The sequence below is a fragment of the Phascolarctos cinereus genome, unplaced genomic scaffold, assembly GCF_003287225.1.
Source record: "Phascolarctos cinereus isolate Bilbo 61053 unplaced genomic scaffold, phaCin_HiC Scaffold_726;HRSCAF=1367, whole genome shotgun sequence".
Lineage (NCBI taxonomy): Eukaryota > Metazoa > Chordata > Mammalia > Diprotodontia > Phascolarctidae > Phascolarctos > Phascolarctos cinereus.
In genome coordinates, this window is record NW_027556098.1 from 223,167,775 (window position 1) to 223,193,832 (window position 26,058).

Sequence of the window (26,058 nt, forward strand, 5' to 3'; positions counted from 1 at the left end):
TAAATATTCAAGTTGTTTCAATTGATTGTTTCATGTTACAATACACAGTCCTCTCAGAATCCTTGTAACTCTTAATTTGGGAATGCTAAAATTATTTATATTTTCTTTCCAAAAATATACCCACCAGAACTGAGCTCCTTGCTTCCAGTACACTCTAAGAGAGTGCAGAGGGACTACTGCCTTCCTTGTTTCAGGTGCTTTTTTGGTGTCTTTTTTCTCATGTGCCATATGTCTCACTACCACCACAATTACCACACATTTGTGGAGGTGGGGGGCATTGCTCATGGAAAAAAAATCATATTCTGAACTCTCTCCTTTTTATCTTCCAGGAGCTTCTTGTATCAGACATCATAGAGATAGCAGATGAAAATTTGGCAAACAACTGCTGATATTTAATTTGGGGCCTGAAAAGAGTTATTTAATCCATCATCTGATATTTTGGTTTTAATTGCAATGTTACTTTTAATAGGTTGTATAAGAAGGTTCCCTTACTGTGAAGCCAATGTGAAATCTAAGAAAGGAAAGATTTGGTGGAACTTAAGGAAAACCTGCTATAGGACAGTAAAACATGGGTGCTTTGAGATTTCCATAGTTCTCAGCATCTTTCTCAGCTGTGTTGCTTTGGTAAGTGAAATAGCAAGCAAGGATGAAATTGATGGGAACATTTATTCCTAAAATTATTTTCTCACTTTCTCACATCCTTCCTAACACCCTTACTCCCCAGTAGGGAAAAGAAGGAAACAATAATTTGTTCAGTGCCTATTATGTGCCAGTCATTACTCTAAGTGGTGTGTGTGTGTGTGTGTGTGTGTGTGTGTGTGTGTGTGTGTGTGTGTGTGAGATTTGATCCTTACCTCAACCCTCGAAGGTAGGTGCTATTATTATTGCCATTTTACAGCTGAGGAAACTGAGGCAGATAGAAGTTAAGTGACTTGCTTAGGGTCACACAGCTAATAAGCAGCTAAAGTCAGGTTTGAACTCAGTCTTGCTGACTAGCTGACTTCAGGCCCAGTGCTCTGTCCACTATTCTACCTAACAGAGGACCTCACCTCCCACTTTATGAAAACAAGCAAGGCCATGCACTGTTAAGTTTCCTCTGCTCTTTACTTAGAACCTCAATTTTTTATTGTACTTTATTTTCTTCTTTTTGCCAATCTCTGAAAAAGAGAGGCATCTTTTCTCCTTGCCAAGGACAACCTCTCTACTTATGCACTTGATTGGGAGCTCATTCATCTCTCTGTCTCCCACATTTTTTTTTTATCCCATGGCCTTGCCTCATTGAGGCAGTTAGATGGCAAAATGGATAGAGCTATGAGCCTGGAATCAGGAATGCCTGAGTTCAAATGGAGCTTCAATAACTTGCTAGCTGTTTGACCCTGGACAATTCACTTAACTTCTGTCTACCTCCATCCCCTCATCTATAAAATGAGGATAATTATAACATCTATATCACAGAATTACAATAAGGATCAAATAAGTAAAGGACTTAGCCCAGTGAATGGCATGCAGTTAATGTTTAATGAATGCTTGTTTCTCTTATTCTTTCCCCTCCCTCCTTCCCCTGTTACTGACATACATGATTTTTGTTCCTTGATGTGAAATAAATTGGACAGTATTTTGTGATCCCTGTGTGTTCTTTCTGACTGGGCATATGGTGAACCAAGGTATAAAGTTGTAAGATGACTAGCTCAGGATCTTAGTTGTGTGGCTGAAAACGGTATTGATCTAAGAGACTTAAATGGTTGATTGAACCCATGATTTTAGCCTCCTTTCCACTATGTCTTTGACAAGAAATTATTTCCTTTTCCCCTATCATTATAAATCACAAGTTGTGCATGTTTTAATAATTTGCCTTATTTGTACACAGATCTTTGAAGATATATACATTGAAAAGAGAAAGACTATCAAGATTATTCTAGAATATGGCAACATGATCTTCACTTATATCTTCATTTTAGAGATGCTTCTAAAATGGATGGCATATGGATATAAAACTTACTTCAGTAATGTCTGGTGCTGGCTGGAATTCTTGGTTGTTAATGTACGTATGTTTAATCAGATTTTTAAAAGATTATTCATCTGCCTCAAATTGTATCAATCAGTAAACATTTTTAAATAACTGTGTGCCAGGTACCAATATGGGTACTTGGAATATGAAACAATGGAATGATGGCTGCCTTCAAGCAGCTTACATTCTATTGGTGGTAGATAATATGAACATAAATAAACATATCCAAAGTAAATAAATATAAAGTAAATTTGGAGCGATGAGGCACTGGCTGCTAAGGCAATCAGGAAAGGCTTCATGTCCAAGGTGTTGCTTGATTGGACTTTTTAAAGTAACAAATGATTCAAAGAGCAGATGTGAAGTAAGAATGTATTGTAGGTATGGGAGATAGCCAGTGCAAAGACACAGAGGTATGAAATAGACTGCCCTGTATGAAGAGCAAGAAAACTGGTTTAATGTAGACCATAAAGTACAGGAAAGAGAATAATGAATGTGTAATAAGGGTGGAAAATGAGTTTGGAGCCTTGTTTTGATGGTCAGCAAAAGCTAAACAGTCAAGTTTGTATTTAATCTTAGAGGCAGTAGGGAACCATTCTAATTTATTGAGTAGGAGAGTGATGTAGTAAAACCTGTGCTTCAGGAAAAAATAACATTTTGACATTTATGTGGACAATGCTATCCAATAGCAGAGAGATTTGAGGCAAGAAGATGAATTCGAAGTTTATTTCAATATTCCTGGATAAAGCCTCTTGCATTAGGCCTCAACTGGGATTATAGCCATGTGAAGAGAAAGAAGGGACAGATACAAGACATGTTTTGGAGGTTAAAAAAAAAGGTCTGGAAACTAATTGGATGTATTGGATAAGGCTGTGGTTTCAAAATTGGATTACTGAAAGAATGGTGGTGACCTCAACAAAAAATAAGGAATTTGACTGTGAAAGGGGGTAGTTAGGATAATAGCTCAAAGAGATGGCAGGTAGTGAGCTTATTTTATTTTGTTTTGTTTTTAGTATGGGGCGGCTTGGGCCCGTGGGAAGGAATCAGTAGAAGAAAAAAGATTGAAAATGAGAGGAGGGGGAATACTGTGAGGATGGTACTCTGGAGAATCTGAGAAGAGATGTGATCAAGGATACATAGAGAGAAGGATAGACTTTGGGGAGGAAAAGAATCACTTCATAAGGGACCAAATGGAATGAAGTAGGAAAACAACAACAACAACAAAAACCAAACAAAACAGCCCAGGGTGGTTCTTGGGGTGGGCTCCCATCTTCCAATGGGGAGGAGATTGTAATGATGACTCGAGTGGAGACTTGAGATTTCTGGGAAGTGCTATGAAGGATGAGAGTAGAGATGACACATAGCTGGAGACTCTAGAATGTTAAGAACTTCACCTTTAACCATTTGTAGATAGCTAGAGACATGCCTTATTTATCAAATCCTGAGAAAATCCTAAATCATGAGGCTGGGATTTACTTTGGGAATTTACTCCATCTACTTATCCTATGCTAATCTAATACGTGCTATCAATCTTATAGCCTTCTACACCCTTCAGGTTTTTGCTCCAGAAATCATCTGATCTCTGTCTCATGCCTTGAGTATGTCCTTGACTCCAAATACAAACTTTCTGTCTATTGTATCATTCCTTTCCTTTCTATTCTCACTATCATTCCCTTAAGCTAGATTGTCTTCACCTAATGCCTGAATTGTTGAATTACCTTTGTAACTAGTCCTTCTGCATCCAGTCTCACCCCACTCATTATCCTTGACAAAGCAATCTTCCCTAATGTGTTACCTTGCATATGTAATTCCCCAACACAAAAATCTTCAGTGCTGCCATGCCTACAAGAAGTGTCCATACTCTTTAACTTTTCATTCAGGCCCCTCCCCAAGCTGCTTTATTCTGACTTCTCCAGACTTAACTATTATTAATTCCATTCTCCCATCAAACTGGTCTATCCATTGTTGTCCCAAAACTCCACACATTTCTGCCCCTTGCTTTTATTTACCTAATTCTTTCTGCTAGAAATCACTTTCTTTACTAGTCTATCAAAGTCCTACTTGTCTTTTAAGACCCTGTGTGAGTCCCACTTCTTTCTAGAAGCCTTCCATTCTCTTTCCAGACCTCAGAGTTCTCTCTCTGCACTGAGCACTATGACATTTAGCTATACAATTCATTTGATGCATTCACGTGCTATTCCTCTTATCATTTAGGCTATTATGTATGTTCTGTGTCTCTCTATTCAATTAGGTTTTGAGCTCATTAAAGACCAGAACCAGATCTTTGTATTCTCAGAGTCTACCAAAGTGACTGTCACATAGTTGGTACTCAGTAAATAGGTTTTCTTATTGTGGGTGATAAATATAATATATCTTGTTTAGACTTTTATTGGGTGCATATTTTAGGACTATTTTAGCTTTGCTTCATGATTATATATCTAACAACAGCTGTGATTCATTTTAAAGTGTTTGTTAAGAGGAATTACCTCTGTCTCTACCACTGCCACCACCCTCAATACCACCAGAATTTTCAGAGCCTAAAGGGGACTTGGGGGCCTCATTGCTCAGCCTCTCCTTCTTCCCCTATCACTAGCTGCCAACACTACTTGGCACCGGCCAGGCTAAAGTATTTGCTTGAATGTCTGGTGCTTCCTGCAAAGGACTTGTTCCAACAAACTGTTAAAACACAATGGATTAAGTGGATTATGCCATACCTGAGGGTATTAAAAAGGCATAAAAATTGGCACTTATGTGGTACCCAAATAAAAATACTGAAAATAAAGAAGGAAATTCAAGCAAGTAATTGGGGCATATGAGGAGTTATCAGAGGCTTAAACAGCAACTACAACAACAAAGAAAGGAAAGATTAAATAGCAAAAGTGGAGGTGGAAATCATTTTGCTAATCCATTTGAATATGGATTCACATTCCAGAAAACAGCTGATGTCTTCAGGGAAGTTGTTGGTAGAAAGGACTCATTTTCATTTGGCTTCTTTGAAAATTCATTTGAGGCCTTTTTTTGAAGTCAAATAGGAGTTGATAGAAATGGATGCAGAGGTGTAGGACCCTTTTTCTCTGTGGGTTGATTTCCAGGTTTTGGAAGTAGACTTTTTTTCATTTGATAGAAGATTTACTTCATTTTGGTTCAGTGAGGCAACTTGCTTCTCTTCGATATTATTTGGTGATCATGGGCTAGATAATTCAAATTCACATCAACTTGAAATAGTTAATGGCAGAAACATCACTGCAGAGAGTAGAAGAAAGAATCAAAGCTGAATAAGATGGCCTGTTAAAGTTCTTAACAATAAATTGTATAGAAGATGAAGAAGCCTAAGCAGAGGAGTACAACTTCAGAGGACAGAATGCCCTGCCTTTCCCATCATCCAGTGCCCATTCATTCTCAGAAAATGAATTAGCCTACTAATGCTCCTACCATATGTGGACCTCAGAATATTTATAAGCAGGAGAAGGAGCAGGGTGAATCTTGCGTCACCAGTGGCTGAGAGTCCCCAATTTTCTAAGCAAGACACAAAGAAGATGGCAAGAGGGAGAAACAGAGATAGAATGAAGAGCAGAAAAAGTCAAACAAAGGGAACCATTAAAATGGACTTGTCAGAATCACTAGTTCTTTTTCACCATCTGATCGTATAACATTTAAACACGTGTGTGTGTGTGTGCATGTGTGTGTGTTGTTTTGGTTGTTCATGTTGTTAGGCAAAAAACAGTGTTTTAATATTATACTAAAACTGCACTATCACAGTTTTTAGTGAGATTCTAGATTTGTTGTTCATTCATGTCCAACTCTTCATGACCCCATTTGGAGTTATCTTGGCAAACATACTGGAGTGGTTTGCCATTTCCTTCTCCAGCTCATTTACAGATGAAGAAACTGGGGCAAACAGGGTTAAATGACTTGCCCAGGATCACACAGCTACTAAGTGTCTGATGCCAGATTTGAATTAGGGAAGATGAGTCTTCTGACTTCAGACTCAGTACTCTATCCAGTGCACCACCTAGCTGCCTAGTGTGACTAATAATGGGGTTATCAGGTTTACAGGTGAAAAGACTGCTAGGTTAGTGATTGATGACTTGGTGGTGTGTGATGTACTGGACACTTGGAAAATCATAGATGTACTTTCTTTTAGTCCTTCCCCAAAGGGGTTAAAAGTTACCACAGAGGTGGTTGCCTGAGGCCTACTGTTAAACATCCATCTCATTCTTTTCATCGATGCAACTCTCATGCAGACTGCTGCCACAGAACACTGGAAGCCCAAGCTGGGGTAAACTTAACTGGTGGCAAGATAATTAAAGATCACAAAATTTAAAGGTGTTATTGCTCAGTTGTGTCCAACTCTTTGTGACCCCATTTGGAGTTTTCTTGGCAAAGATACTAGAATGGTTTGCCATTTCCTTTTCCAACTCATTTTACAGATGAGAAAACTGAGGCAAACAGGGTAGTGATTTGGCCAGCATCTCACAGCTAGTAAGTGCCTGAGGATACACTTTATCTCAGGAAAGAGGAGTCTTTCTAACTCTAAACCTGGCACTCTAACCGCTGAATCACCTAGCTGCCTAGTGTAAGTGTACCATAATACTATTTGTTATACATCGAATCATGAAGAAGTTACTTTCTCTTACACTAAAGATAGCCGGGTCTGAACTGTGAGCAGTAGATCACCCCAGAGGTGAAATTATTCCTTAGATCTATTATTTAATTCCACAACTTTTCAATCTGTCCAAATTCTACTTTAAAAATCTGCTCTTTTTTTTGGGGGGGGGTAGATGGTGAAGAATCTCTTCCTTATTTTATTATATTTGTGAGATTTCTTTTCAGTGAATGCGCAGGAATCTGCCCAATAATCATTGTTACACAATTATATTGTGGCTCTTCTCACATTGGGACAAGATAAGAGAGAGAAAAGCTGGTTTAAGACAACATCTGCTACCCTGAATGAATAGGCTGACCTGACTTCCAGCTTGCAAACATTCTTTTTATTTAAAAAAAATCATTTAATTTGAATCTGGCAGGATCACATATCAACTTTCTGTAATAATTTCATTTACATGAACTTATTGCTCCTTAACCTTTTTTTCCCTTTGAGCACTGACTAGGATCTTTGTATTGCCTTTACTTGCATGTTACTTGGCAGTGTGTTCCTCTTTCCCTCTTAACATTAGGGTGTCTGGGTCACACCGTTTTTTGCGTTTGTCTCTTAGAAGTGTGGTCCTTGTGAAAGCTTTGATGTGACTAGGGGGAAAAAAGCCAGCAACTTCCACCTAACAAAGTCAAAGGCTGAACTACCTTTCGGAATACACAGAACGCCAACATTCTGTAACCACACCCCATGTTTTGGAAACGAGAATACAAATGTAACCTCTGCTTGAATGAAATGATTGTTAACACCGTGTTTAGGACCTTTTGTTAAGGGGAGGGGGTATGCGATGAAAGGAGGGTATTTCAATCTAGAACACTGGAGTAGCTTAGTGTTTCTGCTTATCATGAAAAATGTGACCTTAATAAACATTAAGTACTTCATGTTCAGGATCCTTAGGTACTACATTTGGAAAACATAAAGATTTACCAGAGCCCATCTGCCAGTCACTTGATAAGTACCACTAAGTTGTTTGTGCTATCAATATTTAAAAATAAAACTGATTCTCATTAAAAAAATAACAAAGTACTCATTGCAAGAATGGAAACATCATTGTTACCATCAATGTGAAGCCCTTAAGTTGTGTAGCTGTAAATGTTAATCAGAATAAATGTAAAAAAATACTTCTATTGGGTCTGCTTAGGCCAACAAACTATATTTCTTGGTATCGTTCTTTCTCCTCATTATTATCAATGTGTCTTCTCTCAAATGTGTTAGAAAAAGACTTTCAAATAAGCTGTTATTCTCTTGCATTATTTCTTGATGTAATCTGATTATTTTTTAACATCCTTTAATACTTGTATTTTTTTATTTTATGGAGGGGTTTGACAAGATAATTGTGAAATATTTATCTTTGTTTCCACACAGCTCTCTTTGGTTAGTTTGGTAGCCAGTTATCTAGGATACTCAGAACTTGCTGCTCTGAAATCTCTTCGGATGCTAAGAATTTTATCTATATATGAAGAAGCAAGGGTAAGAAACATAATTGTCTACAATAATCTATCCATGTATACAAGGTAATATAAACTGTGTAGAAGGTAAGACTTTCTAGAAATGCTGAATTATATCCTTCTGTTATCTCAAAACAAATAGATTCCCTCTCCATTGCATAAACTCATGCAGACTCTTAAAATCAGTTTTTGTCACCTAGATTTCCTATCTTTATATCTGATAACATACAAATATTTGGTATAGAAAAGACAGATATCTGAAAATTTCAGAAGAAATTCTACTTTTTATATTCACTTTTTATTTTTTTTCTATTGAGACTGTCATTTTATTGGTATAGAACACTTGGTGGTGAGGAAATTTACTCTACTAGAGCTGCTTGGTACCTCCTCTGCAATTCTGTCTTAGGGGTTTACTTAGAACACTAGGAGGTTCAGTGACTTGCTCAGGGTCACATAGTCATTATATGTCAGAGATAGGAAATGAAACTTCCTGCCTTCCAGCCTGGTTCTCTATCCACTGAGTTATGCTGTTTTAATAGAGATATCAAATATTAAAAGGTTTTATAGACACACACACACACACACATATATACATATATATATATGCATACATATATGTATGTATGAATATGAATTTGGCTTTCCTAATTCTTATATAATATGATTCTTGGGATAGTATTAGTTTTGTTAATTAAATGGTAGAGTTGGTTAATATTTTTTATTATATATATATGGTCACCTATTATTTCTTTTTTTTTTTTGCTAGGTGGTTTTGTATATTTTTTTAAAAGCAGTTCCATCCATCCTAAAGGCATTTCTGGTCTGCCTTATGTGTTGGCTATTTTTTAGCCTAATGGGAGTTAACTTGTTTGCTGGCAAGTTCTTCGAATGTGTTAATACCACAACTGGTGAAAGACTTTCTAGAACTATTGTTGCCAATTTTTCTCAGTGTAACATGCTTATTGAAAGTGGTGGAAATGTGAAGTGGAAGAATGGAAAAGTAAATTTTGACAATGTTGGAAAAGGTTATCTTTCTCTCCTTCAATTAGTAAGTGGCTTTTATTTCTACAGTGCCTATGCTTACACACACACATACACACACCACACACACACACACACACTTTTCCAAAAATGTATGGAGGAATAAAAATCAAGATTATATTTGTTCAATGTTTACTTATAAGTTTACAAACAAATATAAAAATGTTAGTATATTTGACAAAACATTTCATGAGGTCTTGAGAATACTGTGGGAAAAGAGTAGATGATGGTGTAGTTTGGTGAAGTCACACCTAATTGAATGGACATATCTAAGGTTGGTGTTTTTTTTTTAATGGAACCATTCTAGAAGTATTTGAGTGGGTAGAGTGGGGGTGGGGGAAGGAGAGTTCCACCTATTTTTTTTTGTCCAAACCTCTTTCATCAGTCTTTATGAGGAAATGTCTTCCATCAGTGCAAATGAGCAACTCCTCTATTATTTAAAGCCTTAGAGAGTTGTCTGGGGTACTGAGAGGCTGATAGACTTACACAAGCCAATATGTATCAGATATAAGATGAACCCAAGCCTTCTTGGGTTCAGGTTTCTATACACTACTCCAAACTGCTCTATTATACTACTTTTATTTGATTGATTACTTGAATGAACATGTAGAAGGTATATTTATAAAGGCAACATTCAAAAATTTATTTATTTTTTTTAAATTTAAAAACTCAAAAAAATTTCAAAAATTCAACATTCAAAAATACCACTAGGTCAGAATCTTATGAGACAAAACCAAGAGGGTGAAATTTTAAAATAACAAATGTGAAGTCCTTTTAGATGTAGATTAGAACAATAAATTACCCAACTACATGGAGGAAGATCTTGAATAACAATAGCCCATATATAAAAGACCTAGGAGTTGATTGACTGCAACCTGAAAATTAACCAAAAGTGTGACATAAATGTTAAGACAAAAGTTCATGCAGTCTTAGGCTGTGTTATTGGTAATGCCATTTTCAAGGCTTATGGCTGGTCCTGACTGGCTCTTCAGGATACCGTCAGAATATTGTGTTGAGCTATGAATGTCATATTCTAAGAAGGATATTGACAAATAAGAATTCATTCAGTGAAGAATGAGGGGTCTTAAAACATTTCATGTGAGGAACAGTTATAACAAGTTGATACAAAAGCTGTCTCCTATATACCTTACAGGAGCATATCCCTTTTATTGCGATTTGTGAATGGAATGTCCTTCTTAATATCTTTGGGATTTTAGGACTGTCTCAAGCAGGAATTAGGGGCTGGAGTAGGGATTGAAAGTGAGAAAGGGTACAATGTCTTTGTCATCTAGCACAATGAGAGCAGGAGGCTGTGTATGTCAAACCATGGACTGACTCCATCAAATTAACCAGCCACACCATATTTTTTTTTTATCCCTTGTGTTGTAGAAGAGAGAGATGGAATTAGAGTATTCGAGAGAGTAGGAATAATACAGGGCATCTGAAATGCCATAATTCTCTTACAATTTTTATTTAACCAACTTTTTTTCTAGTTTATTTATATAGAAATATCCTAAATATTGAAAGAAGACTCAAGCTTCTATGCAGTGGCATAGTTAATGGACAATGTAGTGAGACTAAACACATGCCCTAATTCTAAGGGTTCTTAACCTAATCTCACAGGTGAAGCCTGTGGACCTATTCTTGGATTAATGTTTCTAAATACATGCAATGAAATATATAGCACTACAAAGAAAACCAATTATGTTGAATTTTTCCAAATACATAGGTAGCTAGAAATATATTTAAATAAATATGGCTTTTAGAGGACACAGAGTATCCTGTTGGATTTTTTTAAAGGCAATATAATGAAGTTGTAGTTGTGGGATTTCAGAAATCAGCAAAGTGGATGGCTGAGGCATTATAAGTTTATTGTCGATGGTTGGTGGTTTCTTTTTCCCCAAAAGAAAGTTAAAGGACAGGACCCTTGATTTCACTGGCATAGGGAACTACTGGGTGAGGAAACTCCCTCTACCAATTCAGGTCAGCACCTCCTCTGCTGTTGAATGGAGCATTAGTATGCTAAGTGGCTTGCCCAGGGTCAGCAGCCAGTATGAGCTAAAGGCAGGACTTGAACCCAGTTCTTCCTACTTCCAAAGATGGCTCTCTATGTCCTACTCCTTGTTGTCTTTTTTTCCTAAAATATTCTAAATTCATACTGCTTACCACCTTTGTGTAAGATTAGTCCTGGTGATGCAGTTGGAGTAGATGTCTTTAGTCTCTTTTATGAATTATCAGTTAAGTTGTGTCTGGTATTCATTGTTTTCCACTCTTACTAATAAAACTAATTTGCTAGCTGAGAATGATGATGAAGGGGAGGAGGAGAAGGAGGAGGAGGATAGCATATGCGTCTATTGCTTTAATACTTCTAGAGATTTTCGTACACAAAACTGTCAGAGAGGTAGAACCTAAAATATCCATTTTACAGATGAGAAAACTGGAGCTCCAAGAAGTGAACTGATTTACCCACAGTCACATACTTGGTAATTGTCAGATTATAGTATTTAGATAGCAGTTGTTAACCAAAAATAGGATGAGGAGTTTAATTCTAATATACAGAATGTCCCAAAAGTCCTAGTACAGTCCTAAGTTTAGCATTAGTTTGCTAGCCAAATGTGACATTTTGAAGAAAAAAAATAATAGATTAAAACTAAATGTATATGTTAAGTAAAAACAATATTTTGAAATATGACAAGATTTACTCATCAATGATTACGCAACCAAGACCTTTAATCTGTCCTACACTAAGCTCGACATCACTCTTGTTCTTTTGTTTGTTTGCTTGTTTTTTGCTTTTTGGTGAGGCAATTGGGTTTAAGTGACTTGCCCAGGGTCACACAGCTAATAACATCACTCTTGTTCTTAACTGTCACCTCTAGAAGCAAAATTTAATAAATGTAATATTTGCAGGCCACCTTTCAAGGATGGTTGAATGTCATGAATGCCGCTGTTGATGCAGTTGATGTAAGTATAGGACCATGAATCACCTACTAATAACTATTCATATTTAAAGTTAGCTAAACTGTTCACAAAACCTGTCCTTGTGAGATATGTAGTACAGGTATTATCATCATCATCTTACAGAAACTAAAGTGCAAGAAGGGAAATTATTTGCTCAGGGTTACACAGTTAGAGAAGAGTTAGAGCACAAACCCAGATTTTTGGATTAAAAAAAAATAAATGCTCTTACCACTACAGTATGCTGCCACCACCACCACCCACATAATCAATGAGTTAACAAGTATTTATTATGTGCTTACTATGTGCCAGGCACTGTGCTAAATACTAGGGATACAGATACAAACAGAAAGAAATCCTCAAGAAATTTCTATTCTAATAGGGAAGACAACACCTAAAAGGAAATTGTAATAGGGGAAATTGAGAATACCTAGTGAGGGAGCATGGTTGTAGATGAAGTCCTGTAATGATGTGTCAACAGTGCAGCCTGAAGAGAAATGATGATGAGATTGGCCTTAGCCTCCTCCTTCAAGTGGAGGTTCTGGCAGAGAAAGGGGTCACAGGAGCAAAAGTTACTTCCACTGTGAGTAGTTCAGAGGTAGAGCAAGCTTCAAAGGTGAACAGGTTTCTATAACATGGTAGAAAAAGTCCTGTGGAGAGTCAACAGTGTTACCCAGAGAGGATAAACCTTGCCCAGAGGAAAAACAATAATAGCTCGCGATCATCTAATGCTTTAATGTGTTCAACACGCTTTTGTCCATATTGACCCTTCAAGGGAGGGTAGTGTAAGTATTATCTCTACTTTGAAGATAAGGAAACTAAGCCTTTGAGAGATTAGATCACTTGTCCATGGTCACCGAGCAAGTCTTTGTCAGAGTCAAGATTCAAGCCATCATCTCCTAACTCCAAGTCCACTTCACTTTCTTCTTTTTATATATATCAGAGCTATCATTATGAATGTCATAGGCTAAATGGACCCAGACTCAAACTTTTAAGTTTGAGAAAATATACCGATCCTTTAAAAAAAAGTTTTTTTCTGTTTCCCTATTACTATCAGCATAGCAGCTATTACTTCTTGCTCTCAGTGTGCCTGACGTTAGCAGTTGGGTTGGCTATGGTCCTAACAATCAATTCTCTAAGCTTGTACAAGGCACATCTAAAATGATGGTAGATTTTTTTTGGATAATTAATTTATTTATTTTTAGTTTTCAACATTCACTTCCCTAAGATTTTGAGTTTTAAATTTTTTTCTCCCTCCCACACTTCTCTCCCCACCCCAAGATGGCATGCAATCTGATATAGGCTCTACTTATATGTTCATATTAAGCATATTTTCCTATTTGTCATCATCTAAAGAACAATTAGAAATAATGGGAGGAACCACGAGAATGAAGCAATAAAGCAAAACAACAAAGGAAAAGGAAAGCAAATAGTATGCTTCCATCTGCATTCAGACTCCATAGTTCATTCTCTGGATGTGGATTTCACTTTCTTCTACTATGTGCTCTGCTGCCTCTATGAGGGGCATCTTTAACTCAGTTTCTAAGGCTCTCAAAAATAATTCTTCCAATTAAATGAAAAGCTGCCAAGGACAATGAATCAGTTAAATAAGTAGAATTTGTTTCACAAGAATAATGAGAACTGTAGCCATGTTTCAAATGTTTATCTGTTCTCTGAATTGTATAGCAGTTCTTTCTCCTTACAGGTGGAGCTAATATAATTTGCAAAACCTGTAGACTTTCATTTTCATATTTCAGAATATCTTTGGTTCCCACACTATGGGTTTATTTGTTGATTGACATAAACAAAAAATGATGTAATTTAAGTCTAAGTAATAAACTTTTAAAACAAAATCAAAGCAAAATGGTGGCCCCTAGATAATACAAAAAAAATTGCTCACACTTCTTGCTAAGAGTTATTGTATTAAATTGAAGTCCTCAATCAATACTGATATATTGCTAACATTTGCTGTTTTTTTTCCTTTGTGTAGGTAGAAAGTCAGCCTCAGTATGGGAACAATTTCTACGTGTATCTTTACTTTGTCACCTTTATTATCTTTGGGTTATTCTTCCCCTTGGTCTTCTTCATTAGTGTTGTCATTAATCATTTCAAACAACAAATAAAGATAAGTATTCCAAATCTTTGATTATTCAATACAGTTGTATTCTATAAACTTTTGTTAAGAAACTATTCTGTACTAAGGTGTAGTATTAGATATTAGGGAAACCCCACCCTCACCCCTACACCCCCACATATGCACACACATTTCTGCTCCAGGAAGCTTATATAAGGGAACTGGCAGAAGAGTGTGTGGTGGGTGGTAGCAGAAGCAACATTTACATGGATAACCATAATCTGGAGTAGACTTGGAGCTAAGGAGAGTTCTAAACAAAGTGCTCTGGGAAGATTTGAGTAGAGAGAGAACATTTTCAGCTAGGAAAACCAATCCATCCATCAACCAACAAGCAATTATTAAATCTTTCCTTTGTGCTAGACACTGTGACAAGCTCTGAGGATAAAAAGACAAAAATTTAATAATCCCTAACCTCAAAGACCTTAAATTTTAATGGCAGAGATAACATTTGGAGATATAAGTATGTACATAAAATAAATAAAATGGACACAAGGGAATTATGAGATGGTATACTAGCAGCCAGGAAGGACCCTAATAAGACTTTCATGGAGAAGGTAGTGTTTGAACTTAGCCTTGAGGGAAACTAGAGATTCCAAGAGGCAAAAGTGAGGAAGGAGTATAAAGGTTTGGAGATGGGAGATGGTGTGTTGTGTGTACAGAACAAGGAGGAGGCCAGCATGGCTAAACTGTACTATGCAAGGAAGGGATTAAAGTGCATAAAGGGGAAGGAAAGGGAATAAGCATTTTTATATAACACCTACTATGGGCAAGGTACTGCCCAAAGTACCTTTACAAATACTATCTCATTTGAACCTCACAACCACCCTGAGACGTAAATGCTATTACTATTCCCATTTTACAGTTGAGGAAGCTAGGACAAACAAAGTTTAGTGATTTGGTCAGGGTAACCTAGATGGTAAGTGTCTGAGGCCAGATTTCATCTTAGTTCTTCCTGATTGCGTGCCTGGTACTCTGTCCTCTGCTACAGCTGCCAATTTAAAAAACACTGGAAAGATAGGAAGGGGACAGGTTTTGAAGAGCTTTCCATGATTTGGCATATAGACAAAAGGGAGCCACTGGAATTTATTGAACAAGGAGGTGACACAATCAGATGAGTGTTAGAGGAAACTTGCTTTGATGAGTCTGTGAAGTATAAATTAGAGTGAGGGAATGTCAGGGAAGGGAAGATAAGTAGAAGGCCATGGCAACAATCTAGGCAAGAGAAGGTAAAGACCTTAACAAGGCAAGTGGCTCTGTGAATGCAGAAGAGAATATGTATGCAAAAAATATTATGAATACAGACAAAATGTTTGGCAGCAAATTGGGTATGTGGGGTGAGTTATGAGTATGGTAGAATGATGCTGAAGTTTTAGACCTGAAATATGAGAAGAATGGTGATTCCCCAGTAGTAGTAGGGAATTTTTAGAAGTGGGGCATAGATTTGAAGGTTAGAGAACATAATGAACTGCGTTTAGAACATTGTGAATTGGAGATACAGGCTATCCAGCTGGAAATAACAGGTAAGTAGTTTGGGATGTGAGAGTGAAAAGCAGGGGAAAATTCATAGAATAGCTTATACCTGAACTGAGCTTGAAAGAAGAGAAAAGATACATGAGGGGGACTTAGAAAAATTTATTTTACTTCTTCTTTTTAAAAATCGGGAAAACATTTTCCTGTTTGCAGTGCAATGACAACTTTCCCTTTGTGATTTCTCAAAAGTCTACTAATACCACCTCAACAATCCCATTCACAAAGTCTCCCCATATTCTGGGATGCAGTTTATCCAGTTTTGGTGACATGTACACACTGAAGGTAATTAGTTGATTATCTCTTACCACATTCCTCCAATCTCGGATCTGAATTTCCTGTTAACATTTTCCCCTTTGTTGTATATTTCCTCTCTGAAGATCAACATCCTTGGTAAAGAAAACAGGAGCAAAATACATAATAGTTCTGCTATCTCTCTATGGTCTAATAACCTAGTCTTTTCTATCATTAGGTGTAGTCTTAGACTTTTTTTTAATCATTCTCTTCTCCTCAGAACAGCTAATAATTTTATTTTGTTGTTTATATCCATAAGAAGCTTTGGACATATTGAGCTTTATTATTCCTGATATTACTTTCTCAATACCATTTACAATTATTCATCCACTCCTACTTCCATTTGCCTTCATCCTCCATACGTGTCTTTAAAATCCAAATTAGTTAGTGTGTTCATTGGACATTCATAACAATTTCTGTATGTAACCCTATTCTCATCACATATAATTTTCCTGTCTCTTTGGAATGATTTTATCCTTGAAAGCAAATCATGACTTCCCTTGTAAAATTAGATGTTGTGGGATTCGGCTATATTTTTCCTGTGTTATTTGAAATCTACTCTTATAAAATATTGGGTTGATATTAGTCACCAACTCATAGACTACTGGCTATATCCAGACTATTGGATTAAGGCATATGTATATATGTTTCCAAAGAATGCTCAAAAAGTTCTGGGACTACTGTTATGGGTAGATAAGACTAGGTTATCAGACTTTAGAGAGATTGTTGAGAGATTTGATTTGTGTTTGCCTTCTGTTTTCCCTACCAAGGACATTGGCTTTCAGACAGGAAGTATGGAACAAAAGAAAAAGTTAGCAGGGAATTTAAATCTAAGATTGGGGAGGGGAGAGGATGGTATGAAATAATATTACTTCTTATCATGTATCTTTATCTATCTATCTATATACATACACATAATATAGATGTGAAATTTATGTGTTTATATTGTGTACACATATGTCTCAATTCAGATATGGCCAGTAACATCTGTGGAGTTATGAGTTGCCAACTTTAGACTCAGAGTAGTTGTTATTCTTATCTCATAGACTTGTAGAATTTTAGAACTGAAAGGACACTGAAGATAATTGACTCCAACTCTTATTTCGCATATAAACAAACTGGTTCACAAAGTCAATAGTTGGTAACTTAGAACAAGCTGAACTACAGGTGTCCTGACCTGCAATGATCCTTCCACTATACCATGTTGTCCTCCTTTTACCAGTCCTTACTTCCAATTTCTTCTTGCTACAACCAAGCTTATTCCTCCTTTGTCTCCATAACTGAACAGCTTCCAGATTTATTTTCTGTAATGATCAGCCATTATACATACTATATCAACTATCTCAAGCTTTTTCATCCCACTCCAAGTCACCATCCCTACTTCTGCCCTCTTCCTTCTCGGCAGATCAAGGAGCAGAAACCACAATAACCAAGTTTTAAGAATCTGGTGGGGGTAATCAAGAGTATAAAATCTAATTGAGATTTTGAGGATAGTGAAGTCTGAGAAAGTGTTATTTGATTATAAAAATCATTGATGTACTTTGCAAGAATATTTTGTTAATTCTTTTGAGCAAAAAGCCAGTTACAAGGGCTCTGAGAACAAGTAGGTATTGAGAGTAGAGATGTTTTTACAATTGCCTGGAACCCCAATAAATCATTAGATTTTAGATTTTTAACTCTTAGAGCTGTGCTTTAATCAACTGAATTCAACATAAATTTATTAGGTACTTAATGCATTCAGAGCACTGCTCTAGGTGCTAAGAGAAATGGATAAAGCAATTATTGTTAAACTTTGTCTATGGGCTAGGTACTGTGCTAGTAGAGATATAAATTTTAGTTAAGGCATAGTCTCTATTCTTGTGGAGTTTACTGTATGTTCAGAAAATGGAATATGACACATTCACAGATAATATATATGCATCGAGGCACCTAGATGGTGCATTGGATAGAGGGTTAGAGATTGAGGAGATCTGTGTTCAAATCTGGTCTCAAACAAATACTAGTTGTGTGACTCAGGGCAATTTACTTATCATCTGTCTCCCTCAAGTTCCTCATCTGTGAAGTGAAGATAACAGTGACACTCCTTGGGTTGTTTCAGGCATAAGATGAGATGATATTTGTAAAGTGCAGACAACTTAAAAGCACTCCATAAAAGCTAGCTATTATATACATCTATGTATATGTATAAAGCAGCTAGGTGGCACAATTCATAAAGCACCAGGCCTAGAGATAGGAAGACTCATCTTCGTTAGATCAAATCTGGGCTCAGACACTTACTAGCTGTGTGACCCTGGGCAAATCACTTAATCCTATTTACCTCAGTTTCTTCATCTGTCAAATGAAATGGAGAAGGAAATGGCAAACCAGTGCTGTATCTTCACAAAGAATTCCCCAAATAGAATCATAAGAATTAGACACAGATAAAAACAACTAAACAAAAAAGCAGAATGCTCAGAAAGGCAACAATAGTGAACAGAAAGTAAAGAATATGGCTGAATAAACACCTAGATTAACTCACCACCAGGCAATGAAGCCATCTATCATTCCTGAGATATGCAGTCTGGCCATTTTATGTATGTACATCCTTATATATACACAGAGCTACATGAAAATACATAAATTCTTTAAGACAGGTTTTTATTTAGTGCTGTAGGGGTGAGGTTCATTTTAAAGGAACCAAATTCTCTACTATCATGGCTCCAAAAATGAGTATTATTTGATTGGGAGAAATGGAGAGAAGAAATATGATTTTAATAGTATTCTTTATTTTTTACATTGGTGGCATAGGTATTTTCATGACAGAGAATCAGAAGAAATACTACAATTTGATGAAAAAGTTGGGGCATAAGAAACCCCAAAATCCAATACCTCGGCCAAGGGTAAGCAAAATAACTACCTCTTCTCCAGATTTTCAGAAGATTATTTTTATTACATCCTCAAAAACCTTGTTTTTTTTTTTCAAAAGACAAGCTGATAAGTTTTAGACTATGCCAATCTCTCTTCTTTCATTTTTGACCAATCTATCATAATAGTATCATATTAATAATTTATATTTTAGGACTTATCCCAGCTCTGCTGTCCTTTTGTGTAGTATAGAAATTGTAGTCACTCATGCTGTTCAGTAATTTAAGTGTGTGCCTCCTCTACCAGTGTTTGATTCAACTCTTTAAATCCTTCAAGTCATGAGTTTCCTGCATTACTATGGCTAGAAAAAAAAATCAGCACCAAAAATCAAATATTCCTGTAATGAGCCTTTCAGCAAGATTGGTCCTGGTTTCCCAGTCCATGAGTGGGCCTTCATTTAAAGCTTTTCAACTTAATAGGACCTAATGGAGCTTGTGCCACATAAGTATATCCTCTGACAGTAAAAGATCACCTCCATAGACCAATGAGGTATCATTATAAGACTTTAGCTAAGACTATGACCTCTAAAGGAACATGAACAGTATACTGCATACAATACCTTTTTTTTTCAGATGAAAAGCATTTATTAAACACTTACTATGTGGCAGGGGCTATGCTGAGAACTAAGAATACAAATATAAAAGTGAGTGTTAGCATTCAAGAAGCTTACGTTCCAATGGGTGAGACAATTCAAGTTGGGGAGTGATAGCCAAAGTAGAAAGTTTTGGTCTAGGAAATCATAAAGATAGTGAGTAAAGCAATAGAGTGATCTGTTAACACATACTTTCTTTTTAACATTCATTTTTTAAAAAAATTTCAGTTCCAAATTTTACTCTTTCCTCACTCCAGCCCTTCTCCCATCCATTAAAAAGTCAAGCAATATGATATCCATTATACATGTCATATAAAACATGTCTCCATATTAGCTATGTTGCAAAAAAAAAAAGCAATAAAATAAAGTGAAAAATAATGTGCATCAGTCTGCACTCAGAGTTCATCAGTTCACTTTCTGGAGATAGAGAGCATTTTTCATCCTAAGTCCTTCGGAATTGTCTCAGATCATTATATTGATCCAAGTAGCTAAGTCTTTCACAGATGTTCATCATTACAATATTTGCTGCTGCTAGGTACAATGTTCTCCTGGTTCTGCTCACTTCACTTACCAAGAGTTCATATGAATCTTCCCAGGTTTTTCTAAAACCATCGTGTTCATTTTTTTTTTCCTTCTAGCATAATAGTATTACATCACAATCATATACCACAACTTGTTCAGTCATTCCCCAATTAATGGGTATTCCATCAATTTCCAATTCTTTGCCACAACAAAAAGAGTTGTTATAAATATTTTTGCACAAATAGATTCTTTTATTTTTCCTTGATCTCTTTAGGACATAAACCTAATTAGTGGTATTGCTTTATCAGAGAGTATGCACAGTTTTATAATACTCTGGGTATAATTCCAAATTGTTTTCTAGAGTGGTCAGATCAGTTTACAACTCCACCATTAGTGCATGAATATACCTATTTTCATATTCTGTCTAGCATTTGTCACTTTCTTTTTTTGTTATATTACCTAGTCTGATAAGTATGATTTTTTTAGTTGTTTTAATTTGAATTTCTCAAATTATTAGTGAATTAGAGCATTTTTATATGACCATTGATAGCTTGGATTTCTTTTTCAGAAAACTGCCTATTCATATCCTTTGACCATTTATCAATTTGGGGAATGACTCTTATTTTCATACTTTTGGCTCAGTTCCCTATATATTTAAGAAACAAGGCCCTTACTAAATACATATGCTATAAATTTTTCCTAGTTTAATAATTAATTCAATAAATATTTCTTGAGTTACTTGCATCCTATTATTTTATATTTGTAAGGGACCTTATATATCATTAAGTACAGTCCCTTCATTGCATACAAACGTGTGTCCTATAAAGTATGCATGGAAGCAAACACAAAAAAGAGGGCAATCCTGACCAGTAGTCTCATAATTGATAGAGATTCTGTAGTACACAAGCCAAACAAAGAGTGGATCCACAAGGACAGCAAGTGAATAGCAATAGAAAAAATTGATAGTCCCACCACACAGGAGACATGAAGTGCCTCTTTGCTTGAATACCTTTCTACTACGTGGTCTCTTCATGTTTGCTTTTCTGCACATATCTCTCGCCCAGAAGTGTTTCCCATTTTTGTAGCTTCCTGTTTTTATTTACTTTGTGTGTGGTCTTCCAACTGATCATATGTATATTTACTTGTAGGGTTATTTGTCACACGTTTATAGAAGAAATGTTTTATTGCTACTTTTCTTACTATGCTATTACATTAAATTATTTGCTTTGAAGTTACCCTACTCTCTGGTTGAGTAGTGAAAAAAAAAACCATATCAGTAGGGGGATGGTAAGATATCATTTTTGAATCAATGTGTACCCACAGAGTACTTTGAACCTGACATAACTTCGTCTTGAGGGTTCACAGTCAAGATAGAAGTAAAGGTCCCATATCTATGTTTTCTCCACAAAGATATTGTGAGCAATGCCAAGTGAAGTAAGCAGAACCTGAAAAACAAATGACTTGGTGAAATCCATGTAAACTATATGTAAATATTTTCCGGCTTCACAGTCTAATAATTGTGTTAAAAGAATAGCATTACATTGTGGTTGCTTGACTTGTTCATAAGGATCCCATGATGGTTTAGTAGTCCATGTTTCCCTTCATAAAGCATATATTTAATGATGCATTCTGAAATTCTTCTAGGATTCAAATTCAAGTTTGCCAGCCTATTTTGTATTAAGCTTTATTGTTGGCTTTTGTTTTCATATTAGTCATATCTGGATATAGTCCTTTTGTACCCATTCAATGAATCTTGCCTTAAAACAAGCAAACAAAAAAAGTTATATTTTAGCCATTTTATATATTGATTTCCTGGTTCTACACACTTCATATGGTATCATTTCATTTAAGACTTTCCAAGTTTTCTTATGTTCATCATTTCTCACATCTCAGGGATATTTCATTACATTCATAACCATTAAGTTTAGTTCAACCATTACCTAGCTAGTAATATATTTTATTTTTAATTTTGCATTAACACAAAAAAGTGCTGTTATGACTATTTTGCCTTATGTGGTAGCTTTCTTCTCGTCTTTCATCTTAGAGTTTATGCCTAGCAATTTACTCACCTGTATTTTAAAGAATCTTCTCCCCTTTTTTTTTAAATATGATTTGTGAGTCTAACAATAGTCCATGTCATTCATTTCTGTTTTCTGTTCTCCATTTTACAAAGATTGTCGATAGTCAGAAATCATGCTAAATTTTTAATTATAATGAATGATAGCTAACATTTATATCACACTATGTGCCAGATAGTGCTAAGTGCTTTACAATTATTATTTCATTTGATGCTCACAACTCCAAGATATAGGTGTTGTTATTATCCCCATTTCACATATAAGGAAACTGAGGCAAACATAGCTTAAATTACTTGCCAGGCTAACAAAGCTAGTAAGGATGTCAGGCCAGATTTAAACTCAGGTCTTTCTGATTCCAGGGCCAGTGCTGTATCCACTGTGCCACCTAATTATGTGGAAATGTGGTTCAGTCAGGAAAAAATGAATTAATATTGAGGGCAGTTAGGCACTCTCTTAATCTCTCTTCACTTACCTTGGATTTATTTCCTTATTTTTCTTCTATCTTTCTATCAGAAGACAGACCTGATAGACATTCTCAATATTATACCTCCATTAGTTTACTATAATTTCCCCAGAAAATTTGTGGCATTAGAGTAATGTGGGGTGAGCTTGCTACGGATGTTTAAGTATGTTCTCTTATCTTAGAGATTCACATTTGTAAGTTTCCAACCTCACTCCCAGCACCTAATAGAATGCATTGAACCCTAGTAGGAGCATTTTGATTGCTGATTTTATTAAATAATTAATGTGATATTGAAGTGCTAGGGAAGCTCAATATTTTTAAATGAATCTTGAAAAATATTGTTATACAAAACATTATGTTATTTCTGTTTATATATACAATTATGGCTGAGTAGCAGATACATTAAGGAATCAGTGAGTGAAATCACATATGAGGATTGGTAGAGAGAGTACATTTTGATACAAATGATTTTGTTTAATAACCCTAATGTAAAGAAGGCAAAATTTGCAAAGTAAGAAAATTAGTGTAGTATTGTTTACATTCTGAAACATTAAGAAAAAGATATTAAAGGCTTCTTTCAATAGGCTCAATAGTGCATTTGGGTGTATGTTTATAGATCATTAACAACTTGATGAAGAAATTGGAGATAGAAAAAGAGATAAATCATTTGATACTACTACCAGTTGAAGATCCATCAGTATTGCAGACACTATAATGATACACTCGGCAAAAAAAATATTTCTCACATGCCTTACTGTAGTGAGAGTCTAAAATTTGTTGAATTTGATCAATTTGATGCAATTATATTTTAATTAAATGAGTTATGTGAGTCCAGTGATTTTAATTACATTTTAATATTCACTCCATTGTTACAGAACAAATTCCAGGGATATGTATTTGACCTAGTCACCAAAGATGCCTTTGAGATCATCATTATAGTATTCATCTGTCTTAACATGGTGACCATGATGGTGGAAACAGATACCCAAAGTGCCTATACAAGCAACATTTTGTACCAGATCAACCTGGTATTCATTGGCCTCTTTGCGGGAGAATGTATACTGAAACTCATCGGCCTCCGCCAATACTACTTTACCATAGGCTGGAACATCTTTGATTTTGTGGTAGTCCATCTCTCCATTATGGGTAAGGAAGTTTACTTATCAGGTGTCAATTTAGACTGATCTTAAATCAGACAGAAAGACTTAAGATTCTTGAACCTTTTCAAAATATTATCAACAGTTTTGAAGAGAGAAGATTTTAAAAAAATTTGTCACATAAGCAGACATATCAGTCTCCATGCTGGTAGCAGAGCCATGGTTATTCTTAAATATTTCTTGCCTCCTTTGAAGGCAGGTAATTAATTATAGAAAGACCAGGTGCATCAACTGACACCAAAAAGTTGTTACAATTATATTTGAATTTTTTTAAAAATAATTCATCCTGTCTCTATTTTGTTTCCTTTATAATTAAAAAAGTGAACTGCCTCAAATTATGAGCTTGATCCTTTGAGGTATTCTTAAATTCTAATCCTTTTAGTCTAGTATCAGAACCAAAACTTAAGTTTGTATTCACTTAGCATGATTGAAGTAAATTCTTGCAGCATAATTGCTGTATGAATTACAGGAATGAGGCTTGAGTGAGAACAGTTACCTGAGGAATTTCAAACACAGGGATGACAGGGTTCTATTACTTCTCATCCAACTGTATGAGTAAGTGGGGTGGACCAAATACAATAAGGTGAAATTGAATAGAGAGAAATGTAAAGATTGATGCTTGAATTCCAATGAACTTACCTCACAAATGAAACATAAATAATAATCCATGATAAAAAAACACAAGGGTTTAGTGGACTACAAGTTCAATATGAAACAAGAGTGTGATATAACAAACAAAAACTAGAGAGATCCCTGAAAATAAAGTGTGTGTGTATGTGTATGAGATATAGATATAAGACAGTCTTACTATACTTTACCTTGGTAAGATCACATCTGGAGTACTGTGTTCAGTTCTGGGTACCAAAGTTCATGAAAGATATAGGCAATCATGTTAATAAGTGGGTGTGCAACAGGGCAAAGCTCCAAGAGATAATGACATATAAGGATTGACTGGAGGAAGAATTGGGGATGTTTATCTTAAAAAAGAGAAGACTTAGAGAGGTGATCCTCAAGTAGTTGCAAGGATGTCATGTAGGAGAGAAATTAAAACATTCTACTTAGTTCAGGACAATAGAACCAGTAACTATGAAAGGACGTTGCAAGGGTAATTAGAGCTCATAATTAGAGCCATCCCAAAGTGGAATGAGCTACTTAGAAGGTAGTGGACTCCCCTTCACTGGATATCTTCAAATAAAGACTGATGACCACTTTTTAATGATTAGTTTTTTTTATTTCTATTCCAAACAATGAGCTTAATAAATGTGTTATGAATACAGTTGAATACTGAAGATTCTTCTTTAGATTCAGACCATCCTATAGGATCTCTGATGTCCCTTTCAATGTTCACATTTATAATTCTCTATTTGTGAGTCTCCATGTCCAGGATACTCTGTTTTAGAACTTAGCTACTGAATTTTACCCTGGTACTTGATGTTGAATAGAATAATTCATTCAGTCAATAAACATTTTTAAGCACCTAGTATGTGATAGGCACTGTGGTAAACTCTAGGGACACAAAGAAAGGCAATAACAGTCACTTGATTTCAAAGTCTCTCAGTCTGATGACTAAGACAGTATTGAAGTACATATATGAAAACAAAGTATATAAGGGAATAACTTGGAAATAATCAGCAGAGAGAAAGCACTGGAAATAATAGAGATTGGGACAAGCTTCTTATAAAAGGTTTTTTTTTATTGAGACTTGAAGGAATCCAGGGAGGCCAGTAGATGAAGATGAGGAAGAGGAACTTTCCAAACATGGAAGACAGAAAGTGAAAATGGCTGGAGTAGAGAGCTGTCTTCTTTGAGAAACAGCTACAAGGATAGTGTCACTGGATCACAGAGCACACTGGGGAAGGGCAGGGGTTAAAATGTAAGAAGAGTGTAAATGGGAGGGGAGCAAGATGGTGGAATAAAAGCTTTGACTTACTTGAGCTGTCCCCCAAACCCCTGCAAATATCTGTAAAAAAAAATGGCTCTAAACAATTCTAAAGCAGCATAACCCACAAAAAGACGGAGTGAAACAAATTTCCATGTCAAGACAGCCTGGATGATTGATCAGAAAGGTATACTTCACCAGGCAACAAGAGGAGCGCAGTTCAGCATGGGCGCACAGGCAAGGCAGGCCTTAGCAAACCCAGAGCAACCCTCAGAGTACTGAATCATGGGCAACTGTGGTGGTTTCTATACTTCTCAACCCATAAATGCCAAAGACACCTTGGCAGGTCAGTAAGAAAAGTCTGTGACCACAGTGAGAGAGAAGCTTGATCCTAGCCCCAGT

General features: G+C 35.9%; 1 protein-coding gene across 1 annotated transcript in view; it reads left to right on the forward strand.

The window, feature by feature from the left end:
* The window catches only part of LOC110211526 (sodium channel protein type 9 subunit alpha-like), a 49,516-nt gene that overhangs the window by 14,515 nt on the left and 8,943 nt on the right, over nucleotides 1-26,058 (forward strand). Inside the window, exons 5-12 of the mRNA XM_078146160.1 lie at nucleotides 470-624; nucleotides 1,868-2,041; nucleotides 8,025-8,129; nucleotides 8,874-9,155; nucleotides 12,059-12,112; nucleotides 14,097-14,235; nucleotides 18,819-18,940; nucleotides 23,496-23,766. Coding sequence (XP_078002286.1) covers nucleotides 470-624; nucleotides 1,868-2,041; nucleotides 8,025-8,129; nucleotides 8,874-9,155; nucleotides 12,059-12,112; nucleotides 14,097-14,235; nucleotides 18,819-18,940; nucleotides 23,496-23,766 — 1,302 coding nt within the window. The remainder of the gene's footprint in view (nucleotides 1-469; nucleotides 625-1,867; nucleotides 2,042-8,024; nucleotides 8,130-8,873; nucleotides 9,156-12,058; nucleotides 12,113-14,096; nucleotides 14,236-18,818; nucleotides 18,941-23,495; nucleotides 23,767-26,058) is intronic.